Source organism: Struthio camelus, chromosome 2 (genome assembly GCF_040807025.1).
Source record: "Struthio camelus isolate bStrCam1 chromosome 2, bStrCam1.hap1, whole genome shotgun sequence".
NCBI lineage: Eukaryota > Metazoa > Chordata > Aves > Struthioniformes > Struthionidae > Struthio > Struthio camelus.
In genome coordinates this window covers 114,299,844-114,327,740 of record NC_090943.1, presented here as the reverse complement: position 1 = coordinate 114,327,740, position 27,897 = coordinate 114,299,844, and the positions used below count along the sequence as shown (strand labels likewise).

Below are 27,897 nucleotides of genomic sequence, written 5' to 3'. Positions count from 1 at the left end.
TTCCAGCTTTTTGGCAGTTATACGCAGTTACTGCCCAGATAGGGGTAGGAGACAAAGCGTCATTTTGTGCAATGAGTCACTGCATTAGCTTTTCAGCTCTAGAGGTACATAATTTCACCTTAAGTCATACCAATAAGCATCACTCCAATAAATGGACCCTACACATCATTTTTGCTGGAAGCCACCAAACATTTTCTTGTTGCATGGAAAGGAGGACAGCATTGGCTCAAGCATAACTCTGGTGCAGACGTTTAAGAAATGTGGAGACGTGAACCTCGGCTGAAATAGGCTTCATGCTGGTGAGCACTCTACTTACAGAGTGTAAAAGAAAAACACACAAAAGAAAATAACGGTAACAGAAAGCTGATTGTCCATTTACATATCCCTCTCAAACGCAACTGAACAAGATTACTAACTCCAAAACCGCAAAACTCTGCAGCATTTAACCAGTGGGATTTTTTTATTCGTGCTCAAGAAGGAAAGTCCCTAGTTCAGATTTTATATTTTCATTAATCTGCATATGAATGAGATGAATGACCATAAACACTTTAGGACAACATCAGCTCTCATCTGTGGAGGTAGTACTGCAATGTGAAAATACCTCTGCGTTACTAAACATCAGGACAGCAAAACAATTACCACAGTTGTTACCTCTGAATTTGTTGTAATTCATAAAGTTTGGCAAGGAGAGCCATGTGAGTGAGCACTTGACAGAACAATACCATTGCTTAACACCACAGCTAGATACTATGTTCTCAGCTCAGCTGTCCTGCACACACATTCCACATGAACACAACTTATTTTCTATAAGCCGTCCCTCGCATAGCTTTCTTGCAAATCCGTCCTCATTCATAATCCAACCACCTTTAAGATTGGAGGAAATCTGAAAGTACTCAACTGGTTTAAAACGTGGGGTTTCATACGCCCCACCCCACATCGCCGGACCTTGCAGCAAGTCAGCTACATGCACCCTTTCGCCCCGAGGGTCACCCAAAGCCCGGCCGGCCACCTTGCAGCCTGCCCAGCGCTGGCATTGCATCACCCGCTGCCCGGCCCTTCCTCCACGTATCCTTTCCGCGTACTGAGAATAGGCAAACTTAGCGGCATTCACATGCTGTCGAGCCCCCGGACGGACGTCCTGCTGGACGACCTCGAAGCACAGCGGAGGCTGGCCCCCTCAGCCATTGCGAGTGGCGGCGGTAAGCACAGCGGAGGCCTCCCCGGGCAGGGACAGCCACCCCGCGCAGCGGCCAGGCACCTGCCACGGCCCAGGGCTGCGCTTCGGGAAGGGCAAAAAGCGGGAAGAAGTGCTGGTGGCTGGCTGGGAAACAGCCTCCATTTCGCCCCTCACACCAGCTGCCCGGCACGCTACCTGAAACGAAGCCACACAGATGCCAAACAGGGGAAAAAAGTGCTTTTCCACAGCACTCCATAAAACTAAAGGGGCCACACGCTGTGAGGCAACGCGGAGCAACCCGCTCCTTCGTGGCAGCGGGCCCTGCAGAGTCTGTGGCATGCTGAGGAGGAGGAGGAGGAAGAGCAGGATGCCCTGGGCAAGCGCCTCCCCGGTGCCCAGCACTGCTGGGGGAGAAGGAGGAGGACACGGAGCCCCACAGGCAGTGGCCAGGAAAACGTGGGGCGATGCCGTGTTTTGAGGCGGGGGGGGAAGGCACGAAGCCCCGGGAGAGAGGGTGCAGGGGGGCTCAAGGGGGTGGGCAGGGGTCGGTGCCCCCGGCGGAGGGAAGGAAACGGGCTCCCACGGCGCACTACCGCGAAGGGGCTGGCGGTGGATGCCGGCCCGTCGAGGGGTCCCGAAAGCGGGGGAAGCGGCCGGGCAGGAGGTGGCCCCGCTACCGCGCAAAGCACCGACGGCGCCGCCTGCGGAGGATGCGCGGCGCGGGCCGGCCCGGGTCGGGGGACCGCGGCCCGTTTTCTCGCCTCCTCCTGCCCTACGAGTCCCGTCCAAACGCGCGCTGCTCCGCAGCCCCACCGCGGGGTGTGCGCGGCCGGCCCCGGTCTCCCGCGGCATTGCCCCCCGGCGGCGTTACCACGGCAAGCTCTGGCTTTTCAGAGCGATCTTTTCGCACTAGCGATGTAAAAGTAATCGCTGCTTTACTCAAAGTTTTACTTTGAACTTATTGGGGGGGGGGGAGCACGGATTAATATTAACGTATTCACCCACGGCTGGGCGCTGCAGTTCTACGTCCAAAAACAATTCGTTTTTCTGGATGGCTGCCTGTTAAGTAACACGATTTAACAAACTGGTATTCCTCAAAGAAAAAAAAAAATACTCCCTCCGGGAAACCTCCGTAAATTAGAGAACTGCTCCTTTTCGAAAGACACTGACCCCTCGCTCTTAAAAAGTACCCACGAAACGATGACTACGCACGTGAGACATAACGCGGGGCAGGAGATGGCTTCGTCTCTCCGTCCCGCTCGCCGCCCTCTCGGGCGCGGGAGCCGCCGGCGGCTTCTCCAGGCGAAGCGGCGCAGCCGGCTGCCGAGACCCGCGGGCAGCGGCGCCCGGCGCCGCGCTGCGCGCCCCGCGGCCCCGCACGCGCAGCGCCCGCTCGGCGCCAGCCCCCCTGCACCGCCCAGGCGAAAAAACAATGCCGACCACCACTGCTCCGTACAAACAGGAGTTAAGGGGTGAGCCACAAGCCTTCGAGTTTGTTGGGAAACAGCGTAGCGCCACGAGCGTACGAGATAGCGCAGTGCCGCGCAGCGCGGCGCAGCGGCCGCGGCGCCGGCAGGAGCGATCCCGCGGCCCCGGCGCGCACCCCCGGGCAGTCAGTCACCTACCGGCAACCAGGCACACGGGCAGCAGCAGCCGGAAGGTCAGCCCGCACACCACCTCCGTGGCCATCGCGCCGGGCGCCCGTCTCGCCGGTCACCGAGCCGTCCCTCTGCGCGCCGCTCCGCTCCTAGGGCCGCCCGTGCGCGGAGCCGCCGCGGCGGCGGAGCATCGCCCGCCCGCACCTCGCCTCGCCTCCCCTCGCCTCAGCCGCGCCGCCTCACGCGTCCCGCCGCATCCCCGCGGCGGCGGCCCATGCAACCGGCCCGTCCCGCTCCGCTCCGCGCCTCGCCGCGCCGCGCTGCACGCCCGGCCGGGCGCCCGCCCGCCCGCCCCCTCGGGGCGCTCCCGCCTCCCTGCCCGCCCCCGCGCCCGCCTTCCCCCGCCCTCCGCCGGCAGCGCGGCGCGGAGCCGCCCGTGCGAGACGCACCGACCCCCCCCCCCCGTGCCCTCCCCCGCGCGGGCGCGGACACAGACGCGGACGCGGACGGCCGCCCCGACGGCGCGGCCATAGGCGGCGGCAGCCCGCGCCCGCCGAGCCGCGCCGCCCCGGTGAAACGCCGCGGGGCCGGCCCGCCGGTGCCGCCTCCGTCGCGCCCCGGGAGCGGGCTGTCAGCCTGCGCGTACCTACCGCCACCGGGTACCCCAGAAAGACTTTGGGGGTGGGGGCGGTTTACTGGAAACTTTTTTTTTTGCTTCGAACTGTTTTCTTTTACTCGAAGCTTTTTTTTTAACTTGATTTTTTTTTTTACTTAAAGCTTTAGTTTTTTGTTTTTGTTTTTTTTTTTTACCTGACGCTTTTGGGGAAGGGCAGTTTTTTGTAATTTGCTAATTTTCCACCCCGGGTTTGGGCAGTGTGTTTAGGTCCTCGAGAGAGTTGTCACCTGGCGAATACACACACACACATACACACGTGCACACGCACACAGAGAGAGAGAAAACCGTGGTTGCTAGAACGTATTTGACTTTTCTGGAAAGCTTTTTATCCTTTAAAACATGATGTTGCTTTAAAAATGCTGTGGGTTTAAATGGGCAGTTTCAGGGCTCAGCTGCTGCATCCCTGTGTGTGCTGCATAAACCTAAAGGTTTGGTGGGAATAGTGACTCTGTAAAGCAGAAAGTTATTAATGGTGTTATTAATTCAGGCAGACGTCCCTTCAGTCTTAGGTAACATATTGCAATTCTTCCCACTTAAATGAGACAAGTGGAGATGGGACATCCTCGTCTTGGGGGGCAGCGCTGGATGGAGATAGCTCTTCGCTCTCGTGTGAGATCTGGACTAGGAGAAACAGGAGCTGTGACCCTGTGGTTCTTTAAAATCCAATTTTCAGTGCTTTTTCCCAATAAAGGACCTCACCAGTCTTACTTTAAGTCTGAGAAGTCTTATATTTGGTCTTGAAGTCCTGGCTTTTTGAATTTTATAACTCTTTTAAGAATCCCTTCCCTTCTTGTGCTTTTTTTTCAAAAGCATCTTCCCCTCCTTGTTGCAGAGAAAAATTTTTGCAAGTGTGACTGTGACTCAGAGGAAAATAAAACGGATCTTTAAAAGAAAAAAAAAATGTAATTTGGGAGCCCAGGTGAAGCATGTGGCCCTCTGATTTTTGTTTTAAGGATAAGAGCAATTATCCACCTAGTACTTTATTTAAAAAGTAAAAAACTCGGGATGTTATGTATATACGGATAGTCAGGAAACCTAAGAAAAATCAGCTACAGATGCTAATTCAATATGCCTGACTGGCTCATTAAAAGGCTACCTCCTACTTCACCAAACACCAAGCCTCCTCTAGAAAGGCATGGTCACTTCCCACTCGGATAAGAGCCTCAGGATGGTATTTAAACTTAATATCTATTTGCAAAACCAGAGACTGAAATAAGGACTCTAAGAGCAATATAAGTGTGATACCTTAGCGAAGGTGCGCAGCGCAGGGAGACAGCTGTGCCCCTGGCCTGACGGTTCTGCCTGGAGCAGTAATTTCAGTTTATGAGCCTTGGAGAACGCTCCCTTCCAGAGGAAGCGATGGGGGGACAGTGAGGCCAACCCTGCCCCGCTCTTTCTTCCTCGCCCACGGAGCCAGGCTGGACCGCTGGGGCAGCCCGCTCCCTCCCCTCTCACCCTCCCGTCAGCCTCGGCTCACCCAGGCTTTCCGACAGGGAACCAAGTCTGGAGATTTGATTCTGAATTTTCTGGCTTCGTTTTCTCTACAAAACAAGCCAGTCTTTGTGAATATACTTAGCGATCTTGCATGTAGGTGGTAAAACACTAGCACTGAGCGGTGTTTAATCTGCTTGTGAAGTGTCTAATCAGCCCATGTTAAAGTCAACCTCGAACTGCTTTTAGGACCACAAGATCTGTCCCGAAAATGAGTTGCTGAAGGACCTCTTTTTTGCCCAAGGGGTTACAAAGCCAACTGTTAATAGGAATGGTTTGTGTTTGTAGGATACATCCAGAGCTGAAATATCCCATGCACTTTGGCAGCACGTTTTCAGGTATTGATTGGTTTTTTAGTCAGTCGTTCAGATTCAGTAAAGTTAGAATAAAGTATTTATTACTTTTACAGTACAGTTATCAAATCGTTTGCTTCCTGAAGCACTGATACTATTCTAATGTTTGGGAAAAACTAACTTATCCTTTCAGTCTTCAATACTTACTGTTCGCAAGGTATGAAAGGTGGAGTTGCAACACATACACTGAGTGGCTCGTTAAATTGTGTAAAGCTGCTGATCTACTGCAAGATCTATGTAGCCGCAGTGCCACCTTTTGGTTGAAAATGTCTTTTGTGCAAGTTTCGTTTTTCCTCAACAGCCGCCGGGAGTTAACTGTTCACACATAATTTTGCTAGAACATTGACATACTTCGGTAGTAGAAAGTACAAAACATACATAAAAGCCTTATCAATAAATATGTACACCTTATATAGTTTCACTTTTCCCAATAACAGTAAATGCATTAGCCTGAAAATTAGAGGAGTACTATTAGCCAACACAGAAACAATAAAGCATAGGACTCTGACTAAAACATGCAAAACAGAAGGAGAAACTGAAATAGTAGGAAAAGTGTCTGTTGAATAAAATATACATAAAGTAATTCATAGGAGAGAACAATGTCTAGAGGATAGCCAGGAGTTTATTTAGCCATTTAGTATCAGTTTTGGGAGTGACAAAAAAAAAAGGAATTTCAATATAACGCTGCAGGGATCCTTCTTCCCTAAGGACATAAGATTTAGTGAAAGTATATTAAGGGCCACCACGTTTTTCTCTCTCCCAGCAGAAATTACAAGGCTGTGTGGGTCATACCGTGTACGGTATACTGACAGTGGACACAGTGATCTCACTGCCTGCCAGCATTTCTTTCCCTTACTTTCAACTACGAGGCTCTCAGCCTCCATAAACACACAGGTAACACCTACCTCTAGCAAAAGCATTGTAGCAATGCCGAGGCTGAGGAGGCCTTCACCAATACAGGGAAGAAGAATTTGCGTGAGCACAAGCTTCAGCCATGGAGAGATTTGCTCCACCACACCTTGTCCCTTCTTCCCTCCAGCAATAACTTGGGGGAATTTAGAAATAATACTGTCTCTGCTTCATCCAGTTTGCAAAATCAATTGCATTCAGTAGAGTCCAGAGGCCAAGAAAGTTATTAGGGAAAACAAGCCCAACGTGTATTGTCCCCCCAATTCTCTTAGGCAGAACATCATCAATTAGAACTGCAGATTGAAATTAGCTGTATTGAGCTAAATAGCTGTCCAAAATAATAGTGTTCAGAGACATAATCCAATTGTCCAAACTATCTTATTTGTTTGGCTGCTTCAATCATGAACTCATGGCATCATACTAACATCTGTAGAAACAGGATAAAAGAAACAAAGGTTTGCGTGTGGTTGTATATACACACACTCACATAAGTAAAACATTTGGTAAGCCCTATAAAGGAGTACTAAACTAGCAGAAGAAGTAACGCGCACCCATACAAAGAAGAGGCACAGCATTAAGTCCCATTGAGACAGGAAAAGTTACCAAAGCATTTCAGGGCAATCACTGCTGTACAAAGCTGTTTTATATTTGTTATTCTTACAATATGAGAGTCCTGCCTTGGGAACCTGCAGTGAAGGAAATGGCATTAACATTTACAGTGATGATTAACTGGTGCATTTTGGCTATTGATCCATGCTCTCTAAGACTACACAAAAGTATCCTGCTCCTCTTATCTATTCTGGAAGTCCTCCTCCTCCCCCTCCTCCTTCTCCTCTTCCTCCTCAGGCATGTTAGCAAGCAGGGCTAGCAGCCTGTGGTGGCCCGCCAGGAGTCAAGTGAGTCCCTTTTCAGCTTAGTTCACATCCAGCTCTGACTGAAGCTGTTATTTTTCACTTCCAGTGTGAGGTCAGCTAAACTTCAAAATAACATTCAAGTTCAGTTCTGGTTCAAGAAAATTTGAAAGAAAAACAGTTCAAACTGATTTTTGGTTCAGATTCAGGTCAACTCCCCAGTACCAGCAGTAGTCAGTAACTTTTATTCTCTTAAACGATGAACTCATCTTGCCTCACAATAAGGAAATTCATCCCACTTAAAAGTGTGCTGAGTAGGCCACCCTTAGAATTACTCAGCTGCCCCAGGAGAGCAGGAAAGTTTCCTAGGACCCTCCCCCAAGTTTCCCCCGTACTTGATTTATCTTCCACTCATTAATCCATAATTTCACCCCTCATTTTCCCTGATTTAGAGCCTGGCACAGGGCTTGCAGTAAGCTTTCTAAAATAGGATGCATTACTAAAGGTGTGAGTTTTTTCACCTCTCCTTTGTTCAATTTCAGTGTTTCACAGGGTCTGTCTAGAATTTTTGTCTTGCATGGTAAAAATCTACTTATAGAAACCCAAATATCTATAAAGGTAAATGTTTGTTGCTGGTCTTGTTTTACTAGAATTTACAGTCTTATCAACTAGGAAGCATCAAAAGATAATTATCTTTACCTCAGAATAATGTAAAACACAACAGGAGGGAACTATCACATACATACTGAAGCAGTTCTACTGTTTAGTCATTCTTTGTAGGGCAGCAAATGTGGCAGGATCCAAAAGATACCTTGAGGCTTCATTAACTTCAGCTCCAATTACAAAACTAAGACTGTTATTGACTACTGAACACTTCCACATGTATCAGGAAGGAGCTAATAGGAGCAGTATTCGTAACAAGTGATTAGCAAAATGAGATTGCCTAGTGATCAGGGCAGAGGACTAATGAGTCCACTGATGCTTCTGGGTACTATCTCCGTTTCTCCTGACTGCAGACCGAACCGATGGAAGTTTATCCTCAAGCTCCTCACTGTATATTGAGCAGCTGAATTAAGAACATAGGAAAGCTCTTTGCGATCTGTTAATGAGAGAGGCTAGAGAAGGTGAAAGGAAGGAGGATCTCCTCCTGGAACTGTGACATTTCATTCCTGTGAATTTACTCATTATATAAGGAGCAAGTTTTAGCAATTATACAGGAGTGATGTTTGCTCATTTCAAATCAACAAAGTTACAGCAGATGAGCTGCTCTGTCATTTGCTTGCAAGTTTCCTGTCTATTGGTACCATGAGAAATGCAGGTCACCCACTACTATGGAGGTCTACTAATATTAATAATTTATGATTAGATAATTAGTATTTAAAGGTCTCCAAGGAAATTATGCCAGTGAATGCTAAGCAGAATTCCTCAGCAGAGAGAGAAAAAGAGAAAAACATGTGAAAACGAGTTTTGGTTCAATGTGCAAAGTTACCTGCATACATGTAATTACATTTTAAATGGAGACAATTTTGAAAAAGATTGTCCAAAATCTGAAAGAATCACTTCATAAACCGTCAGCTATAAATTTTCCCCTGAGCATTAAGAGTCCAAACATGAGCCGGACTCTCAAATAGCAAACAGGGATGTCGCATCATTAAAACTATCTAGTATAGGAACATAACTTGTCTAGATTATTTTTCAAAATTGAGAAAAACACAAGCAATAAACATCCTAGTCAACACTGCATAAAAATTAACCATTTAAGGTATTTGTTCAATGCATTCTCCTATCAAGTGTAGTTTTAAGCAGATTTTAAAATAACTTTGGAACAACGATATAAAGCACAATTATTCTTGGTTATGCATTGTAAGGGAGATTATTGGCTTGCCTCTAGCTAATTATAAAGCGATAACCGTGCAGTGAAATTAAGTGGTTCCAAGACAGTCTGACACAGATTGCTGTAAACACACAGCTATGTAATAGATCTGAGCTGGTTGGAATGAAAACACAAAACATCACTCTAGGCTCCTTTCACAATGGCTGTAAACTTTGTTCTGCTGTCTTGGAGATATGAGTTACATTCAGTTTAGTAGCCCGTGGAGAGACAGGCCTTTCCATCACAGAAGCGCCATCACAATTTACACTTTTCTTGGCTGCATCAGCCCAGAGCAACAAGAAATCAGGCCGAGCTGATCCAAAAAAACCACTGACCCAAAACCAGAATTCTCCACAGAGCAGTATAACAGTAAAATAGTAGATTTATTACCCAAGTGAAAGAGCAGACATCACTGCACACACCTGCATTTCAGCCAGGACTCCTTCCTCCAACCGAGCCTATGCAAGCAAGGAAACCACCGACTCCTCTAGGTCGCTAGTTCGGATCCAGTTTCAGCTGCCTGCGATGGAAATGCATCGCCACTGACAGCCAGGCAGTGGGCAGGCATGTCCCCAAAATCCTCACTCTCGTTCGCTCATGGTTAGCAGGGCAGGAGCAGATCTCTTTTAGTGAGTAGGAGAGGTTATGCCTTTGGTCTCGTAGCCTGTTTTCAACTCCCTGTCTTCCCTCACTGCCCTTTTGCAGAACCTGCTGTTGCAGCACCCTTGCTCAGAAGGCATTTAAGAAGCCTCTTTCCTCCATTTAAATGGACACAGAAAACCACTCCAGATAAGTCCTGCACATGCTGTTAGCGCACCTCGGCAGCCTCGAGCGGCTCCACAGCCCCAGGAAGCACGCAGGAGCTTCGGCGCTGGGAAGGGGCAGCGCTGCCCTTAGCGAGCGAGCGAAGCAGGGCAAGCAGGCACACGGACAGCTCTTTCCTCCCCCCTTGCTGATTTTTCTGCCCCTGTGAGATAAAGCACTATGAGAGAAGCCCTTAGCAGCTAAAGGAGAAAACTGGGCTGGGGGGGTGGGGGGGGAAGAGAAAGAGAGAAAGAGAAAGGAAGGAAACGGGTTTGTGCGCACGCGCGCACACACACACGTTTCACCTCCAACTTGGGTAGGAAAGAGGGCGCCAAGAAGAAGTGGAAGTCAGTGGATGAACAGCTCCAAGCAAAAGAGACAACTACCTGGTAGTGTTGCTCAGTACAGCAGTGTCCTTTTAAAAATAATTTTGAAAACCTACATTTTGGGGGTGGGGTATCTGTCCCCAGAGCAACCAGCAACGGATAAACAAGTAACAATAATTTTCCATTCGAATGACCAGTGCTATAATTAGATTATATTGTTAGAAATTAAGCCCACTTTGAGGTGAAAGGGAAAAGTCTCACATGTGGTCTGACAGCTGAGGAAAAAAATCACTCTGTTAATTCATTTACGGGTGCTATTTCGGAGGTCAGACAGTAGTGGTGAAAATACAGCAACTCCAAAGCTTTACCAGTGAGCTAAGGAGAAGGCTTCAAGCAGAGCTCCCCAAAGCCTCGTGGCAACAACTGCCGGACAACTGGCCACAGCTCACATCCTTGAGGACTGTGAAAGCAGCTGTGGACTGCAAACACTCCTCCAAGCCAAAGAGTCAAAGCTAGCAAAGGGCAAGCACATTAGCCAATGCGAGAAACCTATAAGGACACTGCTTGTCATGCAGCTTTTTCACAGCACAAGAGGGTAAGATTTTCTCAGAAGAACATTGCATTCATTCATAAGGGAAAGAATGCCCCTGAAAAAGGAATATAAAACTTATGGAAGAGATGACTGGAGTGCACAGGAGGGTTTTGTTTTTTTTTTTTTCAGTTGGTCTGATAGCAGAACCTCTGGTAAAGACAAATATGTCTACATCTAAACTGTGGGACTCTGGTCTGGAGCCACTGTGTGCAATACCCTGATAGCATCTCAACACATTTCAGCCCTTCCTCTCCCTCAGCCTGTGCCCATGGTTCCTGCGGCACAAAATCCAAGCATGTGGTATGGAAAGGAATGACAGGGTCATCCTCCAGTTATGGATGATCAGGGGAAAAAGGAACACACCAACAACACAGCACAGGCCTAGTGTACAGCTCTTGTGTTCAAATCTTGTTGAGAGAATCCTATTTGGTTTTGATTCAGAATTTGATTCGAAGTCGTGCTATAAACCAACAAATAAAAATGCAAAGAATCAAAAATATGTAATCCTGTGATCTAGGGGTCCAAACTGAGATTCAGATGTCCAGTGGATGCAGGCATGTGAGCAGGGAAAATATTTTGGATCCCACGTAGGGAGAGATGACTGAAGGGATCCCCAAATTACTTTCATTAAAAAAAAAAAAAAACAGATTTCAGGTGCAGCCCTATTTTTAGTGTTTTGCAACAGTTAGCTAGTGGTTGCTGTTTTCACAGCCTCTGGCTCTTTGGGAACCTTGACTGGAAATGTCAAGTTTTCCATTGGGATCATAGAGAGAGCCTAAATGGAAGCCTTATATTCCACTCTACGAATAGATCCTTTACACTAAGTATTGAGGGCTTGTACCCCTGGTAGTTCTTATTGTATTAAGCCTATTAACTCTGTGTATGTCTTTTCCAGTTGTACTTCTGCACTCAGAATTATAGAATTATATATTTCTGAAGGGAAAATAATAGTGTTTGATAGTAACTGAGCACATTGTTGGGTCTGCAGAGTAAGAACGGAGATGCATGCTTTAATATGGTTGTGGATTCAATTTGTGAGTATGGCATGCTGTCACTCACGTTAGGGCCAAGTTAATCTTCAGAGGAGCACAAGGGGCTCCAAAGTATCTGAAAGAAATGCCGTTGTGCAGCACTCTGCCTTCATGGGATATATGAGCAAGCAGTTTGATTTTTCTCCCTCTGCCGAGAGGTGTGCTGGGATCTGCGCAATGCACGCGTGACAGATCCCTAGAGCACCTTCCTGTGAGTGACACCAACCACAACAAACCAGGGGCAGGTTGCCACATCCAGCCCTCACCTATGGGGCTTGTATAGGTGTTTCCCAGCAACAAAACAGGCACACAACATCAGCAATGAGGCCAGAGAATCTGCGTTTCTTTACTTGCCGAGAAATTTCTGCTGCTGCAGAAGCAGCTGCTCATATGTTAACTTATCTGATTTTTGAAGCAGGCACATGTAAGTATTTGAACTGCAACTAGCCTGGCTTAGGAGTGCCCTATGGACATTTTTACCACCCAAGCTGGGAGGCCGATCTTCCCATAAAGTTAACGGAGAGCTGTAGGCACCTCCAGAGGGCAATCCAGAGCACACACATCAGGCAGCAGTTAGGCTCCTCTTTTCAGGGTGCTGGATTTTCCTCTGAAGATGCTCATCTCTCCCTCTCCTGACTCCATAGCAAGACTAGAAAGAGGAGTATCTTTAAACCAGAGTCCAAACTTCAAGCAAACAGCTCAATGCAGCTGTACATAGCAGAGATGAGCTGCTATCACAAGGCACAAAAGCTGCTAACGTGATTGACGGTCTTACCGTACAGGCCGTGCTCACAGCTGAGCTGCAAAAGCCATTGTTACAATAAGAGAGCGATGTTTTTATTCTTGCAGCACTTTTCCTCGTACACTATCTAGTCAAGATCACAAGACAGGAATGGTTTAGCCTTGACATCACTGGTAATTCTAAAATTGAAAGGGATTTGTTGTTTCTTTTTCCTCCCTTAGAGAATTATTCCCAATATTTTTAAGGAACTATCATTTCCAGTAAAATAATGTTTATGGTGGCAGTCTCTCAACCTTTCTGGTATTTTTTTTCACAGGGTTATTATTTGTTGTATCTGCTCTTTGTTCTCTTTCCTTTCTAAGTTTCAGCACGACTGTCCCATGCCTCTCAATAGTGGAAAAGACTTTACATTAGAGTGCTCAGCCTAATTTCAACCTATTTGCATGAATGCTGAAAATGCCATCAAGGTCTGGTGTTCATTTTAGAGCGACTGCAATGTGAAAGACAAAGGAAAAGGACTCTGTGTCCCTTTCCACTCCCTCATCTTCCCCTCCAAAAGCACCAAGCATTAAAACAGCTCCATGGTATGGATGTGTGAGTTTGTTTAGATCAATCCAGTTTGTGAAATCATGCAAGCAGTCTTTTAGTTCTGCTACTTTTTCTTAGATCTTCCTTTAGCCACCCCACATCCTGATAAGCATGAGGTCCATACAGATGGATAGTGTTTTAAAAAGGTGTTTAAAAAAAAAAAGGTGTTGAAGACATTGGCATGGCATGAGAGATCACTTAGTTTCTCCTCTACCCCCTATTTTCTAGATGAAGCTACTGCCCTATGTAAGCATAAGGCGGTCAGATAATATCAGAATTTAGATCTAGACCAAAATTTGCCTGAGGGAAAGTGTATGGGGTTTGCCCGTTTTTATGCTGGGTTAATTTTGACCAGAAACCAACAGGCTAACTGGAAATGTTTATGGGAATAGAGAGCTACCCAGTTGTTTTAGAGTCTTCTGGGTTGCAAAAGCAGTAAGAGGAAATTACTTGACCTGTTCACTCTCCTCCTTAGTAATGCGCTTTCTAATGGCTGCAGAAAGCTGTCAGATTCACTTGTGGTCTCACAACGGGAGTAATTTGGTAACACAGTCTGTGGTCACTACAAGGAAATCCCATAACAACAGAGACTTCAGGGAACAGGTTATGCCTCAAAGAGATGAAAGGAATGAATGAAAGACTTAAGTTCTGCTCTTGCCTCGGGAGATAAAAAATTCACCAAAAGCATATTGTGACCAGCGACCTCCTGGGGCTGAGATACCAAGTGCATTGGGTCATGAAAGGTGCTGACAACATCTCCCCAGAATGTGGAGTTAGGGAGAATACAGGCTTAATATTTTGTCACGTTCTTACTAGGAAATGAAGAGACAGCAAGCAACGTTCTCCCACATTCCCTCTGCTCTCTCTCACAGACACTTCCTTTGTCTGTACCAGCTGGGTTATTAACAGAATATTGTTTTTCCTTCCACTTCTCCTCCCTTTGGGCTTTCTATACTTCTGGTCATAGAGAAGAAGGTAAATAAACCTTTTTAATTATATAGTCTGTCAGAATTTTTCCATATGCACCCAATTTATTAGATTTTTTTTGTACTTCAAATTTATTTTTAAAGCCTTTCCCTTACCCTTAACAATTTTCAGTTTGTCTCTGAACACACCAATAGCAAAGAGCACAGCCCTTTCCCTATAGAAATCCAGAAACAACTGTTGCAAGACACACTTTATGAGAATGTCAGTTTTTCCCTTTCTGAAGTAGAACAGATATTTCTATAGATCCTAGAAGTGGTCCAGAGAAAGAATAGAAGATATTAACATTACCTTCCAGCTTAGCAAAATATTGTAGTTTTCACATCAGAGAACCAAACGCTTGGGTTACTTGTAGGATGACTTTCACAGAAGTAGAAAATACATTTTTTACTTTCCAAGTGGACTTAAAATATTACTAAGTTTAAACAGTTGATATTCCACAGACCAAACTCTGATTATGGAGAGAAAATGTAATTTGGAATACTAGCTTCCAGACTAGCATTACTTCAGCTTTTTGAGCTAAATTGAATTGGTGCTGAAATGTGTATTGCGCTCTGACTCTAGGAAAACAGTTATTCTAGCCCTGGGTCATTTAAACACAGGGCATGGAGTCAACCAGCATAAATAAATATTAAGAAAGTTACTGTGCTAAATAAGAAGTGAAGTCATTATTTATATGCATAATGAATCTGATTTAGTGAAGATCAAATAGCAGCTCTTTTCTAGATATATGTGCATGCATGTTTTCATTCTTACATTGCTACCACTGAACACATTATTAACTAGTTTATCATTGTGCTCATTCAGTAAACTAGAGAATATGCTGAATTTTTGGCTTTACCTACAGTCTTTTGGCAGAGGAGAAGGAGAATGATGGTGAATAAAAACATCTTGGAAACCAACCATCTTGATACGAAGGGCCTTGCAGGAGGCAGAGGGTAGCATATGCTCGGTGTTTGATTCTCCCCCTCTGCTGAATAATTTGATGGCACAGTCTTCACTGCGTGGTCAGGAATAAAATGTCTTTGCTCTTATGCAGTTGGAGTGCCATCAGCTTGTAACTTGGCATTTAAACGTTAGGAAGGCTGCAAGAGACTTTCTGCTCCTTGAGTCCATTTTTAGAACATAGGCCCTGCTCCTTGTCCACGTTAGCAGGAAGTACTCAGCTTGTCAATGAGCAAGGAGATAAGATAGACTAACACCCTGACGTTGTGACACACAGATGAATTTCGTGGTGTGCAAGAGTTCGTAATCTGAGGAACACTGAAAAGAATATAACAATGTCTTTGTGCTGAATACTCATCTGAAAACAGATATTAAAAATAATTCAGCCACACTGGGGACTCAGCTGTCAAAATTTATGCAAAAAACACACAGAAACATACAGAAATAACTTTGAGACTTTTACTCCTCTGCTTTTTGCATTTCTGATACCCTCAAGTGAACAACGACACCCAAAGGACATAAGTAGATTTTAAGAATAAAAAAGAAAAAAAAGGAAGTTAGCCCCACGAATTATTGTGGCTAGTCCTTTCCAGGGGAAATGATATAAATTGCACATGTAACTACATAAGCATGCCATCTGTGCCCACTGAAAACAAAGTCCTCATACAATAGGTGTGTTACGTGCACTACTTTGTTGTGAATGTACCATCCTCACTTTTTCCCTTCATTATTATCAGATCCGTTAGGGGTTAAACCCCAGGAGGCAGTAAGGTGAAAGCAGTAAATGAGAAAGACAAGAGGAGGAAGAAGAGGATTGTTAGCAGGTGGCTCCAACCCTGATAAATTTAGTTCTCCCCAAGGCTGGAAGTCTAGCAGGAAAGTTGTTCTTATAGTGTAGTGATGCTGGATCGAGGAAGAAGCTGGCAAGTCCCAGTGGCCTGAAAAGAGTGGCACCTGCAAAGGCAATAAAACGGAAAGAGAGAGGCTAGAACAGGAAATTCATTTCTCCTTAGGACTGGTCAGTGCACTTTTTAGCCAGCAGTGAATAAATACACTATCTCTCCAAAAGAGGTCTTCCAGACACCCCGCTCCCCTTTTCTCAGTGGTTCTTCCAGGCAAACATTTGGCGGATGCTGACCCTTGATTAATCTGTCATCTTAATGTGATTGGAGGCAACCAGGCTACATTCAGGTCATTTATCTCCACCCTATTAGTATAGGACTAAACAATTTGGTGCAAAGAATAGCTAGGCAGTGAAACCTATCTTCATAGAGCCACACATGATTATAATGAAAGAATAGGCCAGGCCCACACAGTCACTGTGACAAATTGTGATCATACTTAGCTGTTCTGGCATCTTCACGATTTCAAGCATTTTTATACCTGCTGTTACCGTACACGCACTGTTTGACGTGATCGTGTCTAAGGAGCAGCATGCTAGGGAAAATAAGCAGCCACTCAAGCAGCCACTGTTGCAACAGCCTCCAGCTATTCCAGTTGTCAGCCTGAATCTGTACGGATTAACGACCACCATCCCACTTCAGTAAATGCAGAAGTATGCACTAACCCTGCCTACAGGATGGTTTCGGTGCTGATAGGTAGTTGAAACATATGTCATACTTAGAGCCCTCTGCATCGTGAAATTCCCCAACCCCAACTTCTCTTTTGAGCTCACAAGTAGTAACTGAAACCAACAAAAAGCTCCATTAAACATTATCCTTACCTAACTGAAAATATTAGTTGTATATTGCAATTACATTCTCCTTTTCACAGTACAGTAAAGCACTTACAGCGTAATAAAATCTACCACACAGTGCTCAACAGCCCAGTGTGTTGAGCAATTCAGTTTTTAGTGCCTTGTGTACGTTAGGAATTTATTTTAATTGCCTGGTGTAAATCACACAGTCCTGCAGTAGAGACCCTTATTATTTCACAGACAGGGTTGTTTTTAAACCAATATATTCATGGAGAATAAAAGGGAAGCAGAAAGAAAAAGAAATTCTCCTTCTGAAAATTTACTTCTGAGGAAGAGAGATGTAACAGATTTGTTCTGAATTCGATGAAAATTTGACAAATGTTGTAAATATCAGTTGTAACAATTGTCATAAGCACTGTAGTGAGGATAACTTTGTACAACACCACTAAACCTCGGTTGGGCACTGCAGTTGGTTAAAGCAGTAAATCCTGACAAACTATGTGAGACTTAAAGGAAATCAAATTTGCAACACAGATAGATAGAAATTTATTCTCCTCACACATCCGTCCTGCCTTCAGCCTCATACAGCCAGAAATAATATCTGCATGCATTTTGCACGTATGTGTGGATATACTAAGCCTGTAAGAGGGAATCATTCTCTCATGAAGTTTGGCTCCCATTTGTAGATTTTCTGTGCCAACACAGTTTAATCATGAGTTTTAGTACTAACTTAAATAAAACAAAAACAAAACCAGAAATCAAATAAAAACATCTTGTGTTATAAAAAAATGATGCACATAAAGTTGAAAGTGTATTTGGCACTATCGCTCTAAATATTAAGTTGTATTTTCTAAATTTTGACATCTAGAAAAATATTCAACATTTTAAAGAGTGAAAGTGAAGAGCTAATGGTCCGCACATGCTTGTGGGCCACCATCCTATTAGTGCCTCCATGCGGATACAATTTTCTCCCTCTGGTAACACAGCAGTCCCTATGCAGGAACATATAGATTACAGGAAAGATTTTTGCACCTCATATCTTCAAACGCTTAGATCCCAAATTCAGGCCCACTGAATATTGATTTGCCTTTTCATACAATATCATTCCTGACACTTAATATTGATAGGAGTAAACTGAATTCACTCAGCATTGTACCATTCTGACGTACCATGACAATTTGCATGAGGAAGAGGTTAAGCGCTCAGATACCACAGTAATGAGCTCAGTGTAAGAGTCAAAAGCAATATTCAGGGTAAGAGAAATAGATACCTTATCTTTGAATCAGTTATCAGACTCTAAAGTTATACTTAAAGAGTCAAAACCTTTTTTATGTAAACAGAAGAAACATCATTCAGCTAAAAAAAACTGAAATAATTTACAGAGGAACCCGAAAAATAGCTTACATGTAATTAATTACACAAATTTGAGACTTCTCAAAATGTTTAATTACTGTTCTCAGCATTTTTGAAGACCTTTTATTTTCATTATTGGACTGTCAGCTGTACATTTATCAGGTTTGGAAAGGCTAGGTCATCATTTTTAAAACCACATTATACAAGGGAAAGTTAACCACCACATGCAAACTGGCTTTTAAAGTTCAGAGTGCTATTATAAAGGTCATGGTGATACTTAGTGTAAATTGAATCATGCAGAAGTCGATACAAAAAAAATGTTGTCTTCCTTCAATAAGGAGCTTTTAATGCTATGTTAGTTTATTTACCATCAAACTCTGCAAAGCCAGCAAGCTAATAAAGAATTTAGGATTTACAGGCCCTTTAATACAGCATTGAAAAAATAACTAGAAAGTGACAAAGTAATAGGCTAATTATCTGAGGAATATTTTGTTTATTTGGCAGAAATTACAAGGAGGTGCATAATAAAAATACTTGCAGTAACCAATTTCTTTCCACATTAAAATAAACCCATTCACAACTACTGTGCCACAGAAAGTACCATTAAAATGTTCAAAGTACTTCCCTGATGCCAAACAAAAACTCTTAACCAGGACAATATAGAATATTAATACTGCTTTATGGTCAATCTACGTCTAGACAGAAGCAATAAGAGGTGGAAAGGTATTACAAAAATTACAGCTTCTATACAGGAAACAGTAACAAAGCCCTAAAGGATTTTATTTGCATTTGTCTTACTGCAGACTTAGAGATTATTATTTTTCCCCTATTAGGTATGTGTCTAAAATATTAGCTGTTTTCTTTGCATGAAGGAACTGTGGACAGGGAATAGTCTGACAGCTTTCTGTTAGAAAATAATTTGCTTTTTTATTTAGATAGCAAAACCTAATTGCACTGCTTTTCATACTGGATAACTTCATGAAACTAACCACAACTGTCCATATATCCTAAATTACTAGCAAGATGTAAAAGACCGGAGACATTATATAATTTAGCAGCTTAAGTTCTGCTGAAAATTAAAGAAATGCAGGCCACTAAGTCTCTAAAGCTGTTAAAAATGTGGTTTCCCCACATTTTCTGATTTCACAGACTTTGGTATGAATCATGAAAGAAAGTAAAAGCCCTGTTTTTTCATTTTGGGTTTTTTTTGCACATATATGTATCAATAATCATAGGGAGGCATTATATTTCCCTTTCCATTATGAGAGAAATGAATAAAATCCCAATATCTATTTAACATATAATTAATCCAGTGCATTATCTCCTCTGGGTATTGATATAACTAAAAATAATGCAGATAAGCTGGGAGCAATTGCATAATCCCCTTAGTAGGTCATGGGAGAAATATAATTAGAAAAAAATACTTTCATCTCAGGATTTTGTGAAATGACTAGTGATCCTGAATACCTTAATTTGGGGTACTTTATTGTTACTTAGTGCAACAGTTTTGACTAACAGCAAGTGTGCTCTCTAGTTTCTAAAAATCAAGATGTCAGAAGCTGGACATTGGAAAATTAAGACACACACATCACTTTTTTAAGTTCTTGGTGAAAAGCTTCAGTTTGGGTTGAGAAAAGAAAGAAAAAGTCATAAACTAATTCCAGTGGCCACCATGTATCCCTTGAACTTCCATAGACCTGTCTTGTTCCCATGTACAAGCTCCCAGGAAACTGAGATATTTTGTTCTTAGCAGGTTAAAACACAGTGAATTCTTGCAAAAAAAAGTAACTCTCTTCCTGCAAGAACTCCAAGTTCAAATGAGTTGCATTAATGGCTGAGTACTGTATGGATGCAACAGAAGACAGTACGCCCCATGTCTGATCCTTTACCATCCATTTGTGCTTCTAGGACTGGTTGTCTCGAGAATAGTGTTTGCTTAAGGGAAATATAACTCAAGCTAACACACAGGCTTAAAGAAAATGTTAGTACTAAATTCAACTAATTTTTACAGTGGAATTTTCCACTTAGCAAAGAAAACACAAGCAGGCAGGGAGCTACATAGTGTCACAGCTTTGCTTTGTATTTCTTTTGTTGCAATGATTGTCATTAATGGAGAAGGTTAAAAGAATTATTCTTGTGGTTTAAGCAGATGAGTCAAACTATCCTTTTATTGAAACATAATTACAGAAATAATGTACAGAAAATCAGAGTGTTAAAATGAAATCATATTAAATCAATGGTTTGATAGCTTTATCTCCTGCTTTTATGTGTCTCCAATGAAGCCAATTTTTTTGTGTGGGATCAGAGACACACTTTCACTAATCTACAAGACACTTTATAGTTGGGACAAATAATTCATGGGTTTTTATTTCTTATGGTGGCAAATCTCCTACCGTCCATAGGTCCAGGACCACGGCCAAATCTAACCTAGATTTCCAGGCCGGATGTAATATTATAACAGCCATCCAACTACAGCAGAGTGGAGAGGAAAGTAGGAGTTATTTAAAAAAATAAGGTGGTGATTGTCTGTTTTCAGACAATCACTCTGTTTTCAGAGTGAATCAGATGCACAGTGCTAATATACTACTAAGTAGCAGATATTATGCACCTACAGACATGAAAGCATAGAACAAAAAAGATTTAGCTGTTTTGCCATCCATATACCGTATCCATGCTATGCTAAATAGCAAACTGAGACTTCTCTTGTTGACCTGTACATCCATCCTTGCATCTGTAGATGCTAATTGTACCTAATGTGCTGGTTTTAAGCACAATTTTGCCCTCTGTGCCTTTGGTCATCCATATGCCAGCTCTCCCTCGGGCAGCAGTCCCATTTATCTTGTATGGCTCACTGTACGCCAGTTACAAGTGCTGGAGTGACAGAGAGAATACAGCAAGGAATATATGTGGGACACTTGGTAGACACAGAAATGAAAGTAATTCTTTTATTTTCTTGAGAAGCCATAAAAATGCAAATGGAATGAGATACAAGAGCATTCTTCAATTCATATAAAATCCTCCTGTTGTTATACTAACAATTGTCCATTGTGTCTTTCAGTACAGCTATTGTCTTCCTCTTCCCTCGGCAAAACTGCTGATTATCGTATTCCACAAACAACTTGTGAATGCGGCGATTCACAACTACAGGTGGAATCAGCATCTTTTTTTTTTTTTTTGAAAAGTGTGCTTAAGACTTAATTATTTACCAGGAGTATTGAGTAATTTTCCAGAATAACTCCATATAGTCGTTCAGGATGGGGGATGGGAAACAAGGCTGTAATGCATAGCTTCAATAACCCAAAACTTTCAATAAACACACTTTCCAGTAAGCTCTAGCTCCAGAAAGGAACTTCTGAGTAGCACAGAAAGGGTGTAAATACTTTTTGTTATATCTTTTCCTTAGCCAGCTGAATTATACTACTGAACAACTAAAATATGTATCTACGAAGGGAAGACTCTAAAAGGAGGAAACAAACAGATGAAGAGATAACTCTTTCCAATTGCATGTTTATATGCAAAGATTTAATGCTGAACTAAAGGGTAAGTGCTTTAATATGAAAAGTAGACAGAAAGAAACATTGAGTAGAAAGCTGCTCAGTGAAATTAGATTGTTATGTTACATGAGAGTGTTTTCAGGGACTTCAGTCTGCTTTCACAAAGTAAGTTTGACTCTGCAAGAATAAAAAGGTGACAGAAATAAAGGTGAGTGAAGAGCAAATGTCATACTACGAGAGCTTTAAGGGGTTTCAGGAGGGCAGTTCTGCCTTTGCTCGGGGCAGGGGGGACAAAAGCAGAGCTCAGTGCTGCAAGTGCTGCCCCAAGCGAAGAGCACAGCCCTGACTCCGTGTCGCTCCTCTGTGCCCCTGAGGCAGCGAAATGCTGGGACTGCCACCAGCCAAGAGGAATCCTTCGCAATGCAACTACTGTCATGGCTAGAAACCAGGCAGTGCCTTGGCAGGTTTCCCCATGCTACTCCATCTTAAGTGCCTTATATGAAAGGGGTATTTTCTACCAGGGAAAGACCAGCTCTATCCATGTGCCTAATGAACTCCCAATTCCTTCAAAGAGGCTGTTGACACAGCTGCCAGTTAACACCATTTGTGATGTATACAAATAGCTGCAAAGTCTTTATACAGGCCAAACAAGCATGTGGACTTTCACTCATTCCTGTTTTAGGTTGAATTTAAGCTGGTGACAGAGAACAGACATGAAACGTTCTTTAATCTTGAGCTTTTCCATCCAGTGCTGAAAGTATTTCCACGTTTGGGGCGGGGTGGTGGTCTTTTGTTTTTTGTTTTTTGTTTTTTTTGAGGGCTACAGACCCAGTTTATACTTCTAAAAAAAGGATCAATGTTAGCAAGGGTTTCCATTTTAACAGTGTTGAAGCAAAGACCACCTTTTCCTGAGCACCTGAGATAACCTGTTCTGAGACCACTTAACGCAGTACTCTGCCACATAGAAGCAGAAGGAAACCATCAGTGTCCCTGTCCCTACGCTGACCAGCCCCCAGGAAGAGAGGAGGGATACACTATAGAGACCTCAGGAGCCTTCATTGCTGCTGAATGAGTCATCAAAAGTCAAAGGAAAAGGAAATTGATCTTCTGTTCCGCTGAAGTATATGTGGAAGTGATGAGCAGGGATACTTTTTTCTAGTGTTCCCACCTTCAGAAGCCCCTGCTCCCTTTAGGATGCTCCTGCCACATCCCTTCTGATCCATGAGCGCAGGGCATCTATGGCCATGTTCTCGGGATGCATTTCCACTGTTGTGCATGTGTTCCAGCCTAAAACTCCCTCCCTCCCTGGTCCAGTTTTAGCTTTAATTGTTGTCCAAAACAGAGGGATGGGAATTTACTCTTCTGTCTTCCTTCGTTTTACCAAGTGTTCCACACTTTGCAGATTTTCATATATCTGTAAAGATAAATACATTAAAAAATCTAGCATCTTTTACACTGAGAAAAACAATGCCATGCTGAGTAATGGCCCAGTTTCTTAAAGCATGGTTTTAAGAAACTGATGACAACTACATGCACAAGGAGGCATGTTCTTCTCTAAAACTGGAGAAGGATTTGAATCATACCCGTCACCTCCATTCCAAGCATTTGGAGATCAGATACAGATGTGAAAGGGGTGCGACCTTGACCTACCGACTTCAGGGAGGGCCAGGTGTCTACTATACAATTCCAAAGTTGTTTGCACTTATGAGTTCTCCAGCTGTTAGTATCCCCCTGTGATCATCTCACCAAGCTGCTTCCACGTATCTCTGTTGTCTGATAGACTTAATTCTCCAGGGTATTTGAATAAACATTACAAGATGCAGAGATACCATTAATAGATGGTCAGCTGGTGAGGCTGATATTTTGTTTCTTGATCGACATCAAGTATTTTCCTGAGAAACAACATTTTCCTACTGTTAAAGTCTACACACTAAAGAAGAAAAGGGAAGTAGATGAAAACCATTTAAAGTATACAGGAATATACACTCTTATGCTATTCTCTGGGTTTCATTTCAGGTTCATCTGCTATTGTATACATTCACGAGAAACCTTCTGGAGTAAGGCTATGAAAAATTAGCACAAGAAACCATATCTAATAGAGGGAAATGGACCATAATTTATATCTCTTCTGCTATAATAAAAATGCATTAAGGCTAGTTCTGCTGTTTCCTGGCTATTTTGAAGATGAAGACACTAACATCAATGACTCTCTCCCTGTGGCATTGATTTCATTTTACTTTGTTTCTTTTACTGGCAACCAGGTTAAAACACATGTTTACACATTAATTTCAAAGATCTTTGGCTCAGGCAAACTAATCTGCATCTACAGAAAAACAAACAGCCAACAAATGGATTACAGAGCAGTTGCCAAAAGTTTCAGACCTGTTGCTGAATAATTTTTTCCATTCAGATTGGATACTAGCCCATAGTTTTGAAAATTTACACAGCAAATATAAGCAATGACCTCAATTTTATCCATTCTGTTGTAAGCACAACAGTTAACAACAACAAAACAGTTTTGCTCAAAATCAGATTTACATCTTGCTTAAAAGAAAAAAAAATAACATCCTAGTATCTGGCTGGAACTTCTATTGTTGCAGCTTTCATCCATTGCCTCTTGTCCTTTCACTGTGCACCTCCCAAAAGAGTATGGCTTCTCTACAACCAGGTACTAGGCAGTTAAAGACAACAATAAGGTCCTCCTTTAGCCTTCTTTCCCTAGGACTGAACAACCAGGTCTCTTGGCTGCTTTCCCTACATCAGTTGTTCCAGCCCCCATCCTCTTCGCGATCCTCAGCTCCTTATATTATGTATTGCAAAAGATATGATGTCCCAGTCACACTCATGATGAGAAATATAGCAAAACCACAACCCAGATCTCTCACAAAGAGCAAGCAAGATGCTAGAGCTAGCATCGCAGCAAAGAAGCAAACTCAACCCTCAGACAAGGTCTTTCAGAACATGCCACAACCCAAGTCACCAAAACAGGCAGATACATTAGTAAATGCATCATTGCAACACTCCAGATGTCCAGTTTTTCATAGTCTACCATGGACTTTTGCACACTTTTGCATATCAGCCACAGTCATGGTTTTCTTTTGCTGCTAGTATAGCATCAGAGTTGGAGGAGTCCTTACAAGAGTTAAGGCTACCAAGTGCTTCACTGATACTCATTTACCTAAAATATCTATAGGATGTATTTAGTAGACTGTTTCTCTTATACCTCCAACTGGACAGAAAAAGTTGTTCGCTAGTGAGCCTCATATATGCATTTAGCTCCTGCAAACATCTACCAGTTCCTGCCAGATATGACTATTCTGTAACATTTGACAATAAAGACCACAGACTCATTTAAAATTGCACATAAAACAGTTCTTCTCTGGTTGGGGAATGGCCTAGTAATAGAGCACATCTAAAACAGAGCACATCTGCGATTCATATTTCCAGAGGAAATATAAAATATGCGGTTGTGATAATAAAATCTAGACATAATTTTTTAATGTGGTCTAGCAATAGTAAAGAGTTTGAACAATGGATCAGTGTTAAGGCCATTGCAACTCCATGTTGCCATTCAGTTCTTTCACTAAAATAGAAATAGAAAGCAATTCCCATATATTAGGCACTTTGAGACCAGCTGTCAGAGCCGAATGGTGCAGTTAACCATTCGATAGCATTCAAAAACAAAAACATTTTTCATAATAGCATTGGTATGGATTAAGTTTTGCCCTGTAGGCTACACTAAATGTTGTTTATTTGCGTTTGGGGTGCATTCAGTAGTAGTTTACATTAGTGAAAGACTGAAGCCATCTATGTTGGGTCCATTTCTGTCTAGCTAGAAAATGCATGTTCTCTGCATTGGTAATCCCAGTCTACTAAAGAAAAAAAAACTGCATTTTCACTAAAGAGTAGCAAAATAGCTGAGGATCTATTTCCAAGCAAATTTGACTAAAATTCAGGCTCTAAATTAATGTTGACTTTTGATTAAGGTACTATTTCTAAACATTTTCAGACGTGTATTCAGTGTGTCGTTACTTAATACAGTATACACAGGTATTTTTTAGTGTCTTTATTGTTGCTTCTATAAAAGCTGTGAGATTTTGGTTAGAATATCAGCCACAGTTTTTCTTGACTTCTTATTTCAATGGATGCTACGAACACAGATCTTTTCTTATATCTCTAACCTGACACAGCTCCATTACTTTTGCAATTTAATCAAGTAAAACAAAAATTAAATTCGTGTAACTTTTTTATCAAAGTCAGACTGGAAATTACCTTCAGAGACTGTTATATTCACTTCATAAATCATAAATATATTTCATTAAAAATTTCTTAGGGGAGCAAAAATTAGATTACCCTATCAATTACATTTTTGCTGGCGTTCATCAAAAAATAATTAGACCTGATATATATGTTTCTGTATACTTCATCAAAAATAATTATCTGACATTTCTCATTCTTTTCTTTGGCTGGCGGGTACTTTGACAAAATACCCTATCAAGTGCAAAAAGAGAGGACTCCCTTTTTCATTAGCTGGCATTAGTTTTAAAAAGAAATGAATTAAAATGTGAGTAGAATTGAATTCTAAGGAATGTGAAGAGATGGCAGACTATAAACACAATTTTCAAATATCTCTGTTCTCTCAGCGGTGGAACTCCTGAAAGACAGACCTAGTTTCTTCTAGAATTTTTTTTTACTTTGAATGCTTACTCAGGATGAGACTTGTGAAGCATATTATTCAAGTTTCACAGGTCTCTGGCTTGGAAAGAAAATAAATTACATGTCTTCTAGATACAAAGCAGAACAACAAGGGAGAAAGGTAAACTTTGCTTGTTTAAAACTGCCATTATCATCAAAAAAAATGTAGAAATAAGAAAAAATACAAAGATAATTTTCTACTTTTGAGGGATTTTTTTTTTGCAAAGGGATTTTTTTTCTGTTGTTTGCCCCAAAAGAACAAGTATTTATGCCTCTAAACTTCTCAGAAGGGATTCTTCGCATTATAGAAAAAGGCAATTTTCACTCTGCTGTTATAATCTAAGAAACAATCCAAATGCTGTACATTTAAATAATCATATGTTTGCTGCATTTTATGAGCAATCCATATCTATCCCTGGTTCAAATTCAGACTTTAAAAGATGTCTCCAGCTCAAATTACTGCTTCCTCAGCTGATCTCTAGATTAGCACTGACATGTTACTTACAGTCTGCTTGCTTGACTTTACATCGAAAATTATTTTGGAAATATGATATCACCTTCCTACTTAAAGCCTAAATACAAAAAAAGAATTTTATTACAAAACCTTTAGTGCTGTGGTACATGTCCAGATTGTCTATACTTTGCTCTGCACTCAAATTCTCTTCTGTTAAAAATTAAGGTTGTGTGACAACTTTAAAAAATAATCTAGAAATCTAAATGAGCTTGAATTCCTAGGGCAAGAGAGCTTATGCTATATCTACAATGCATAAAATTCTTACCAAACCTAACAAATTGTTTGCAATCATATCACAATCCCTCCATATGAGATGACAATCTGTACACTAAACATTCATGTCTATAACAAGCAAAATATCCTTGAAATAGCATGAAGTGCTGTGAGGAATTTGACTAACACTGCCTCTACATGACAACATTCATAAATTCACAGGGTAATTTCAAAATAACATCAACATGGAAAGGATAGGAAAGACCTCAATTTTCCCGAACAAAAATACGATACTGTTCTTGTTTTACAGCTTTAATTAGACATTACTATTAACTAATATCCATTAAGTATCCCTACATGCTAAAATCATGTTTCAAATGGAAAACTGAAAAGGTACCATACATTTTAGAGCAACACTGAATCTAGATATGAACTGAAAAACAAATGGTTATATGTGGATGTCTATTGAAATTAGATTAATATTAGAATTTGAATGAGAACTAAATTGAGATTCCAGTTCAGTTAAATCACAAACTTCTCTATCTTTTCCATCAAATCTCTGAGTTTCTTCACAGCTGCTTCAGTTCAGTGCATAACGGAGAGAAGGGCCTATTTTAATTATGCAGTAGTTCTGGATCCAAAGTTTCCATGTGTTTGGATCCAGCATTTGGGTCCTGGCCTGCTTTTGCAATGTGTCAGAGCAAAGCCATGAGGTATTGAGTAAAGGGGGATTCTGGGACTCCAAAACAAAAGTATTTTGAAAAGTAATTGGAAATACTACATATTATGCCCTCTATATTATATAAGTTATTTCAGTATGTGCCCTAGGCTTAATCCCCTTCCTGATCAGAACATTTTAAAAATGAACCGGGCTACTGGAGTATCCACGGGCATTTTGGCAACTCTGTTCTGTGTGGCAGCAATACTCAGCAAATGCTTTATTTATAACTGTTTCTAACATCTCATAGCATAAAAATGATGTTTTGGCAAAA

The 27,897-nt window shown here is 42.2% G+C and overlaps 1 protein-coding gene across 7 annotated transcripts in view; it reads right to left on the bottom strand.

The window, feature by feature from the left end:
- PIEZO2 (piezo type mechanosensitive ion channel component 2) overlaps window positions 1-2,998 on the bottom strand; it is a 317,797-nt gene extending 314,799 nt beyond the window's left edge. For 5 of the 7 annotated variants that reach the window (XM_068932155.1, XM_068932160.1, XM_068932156.1 and 2 more), the window contains exon 1: window positions 2,803-2,998. In XM_068932155.1, coding sequence (XP_068788256.1) covers window positions 2,803-2,866 — 64 coding nt within the window. In that variant the 5' untranslated portion in view covers window positions 2,867-2,998. The remainder of the gene's footprint in view (window positions 1-2,802) is intronic. The other 2 variants (XM_068932162.1, XM_068932161.1) reach the window with 1 other exon arrangement.
- Between the last annotated feature and the right edge of the window lie 24,899 nt (window positions 2,999-27,897).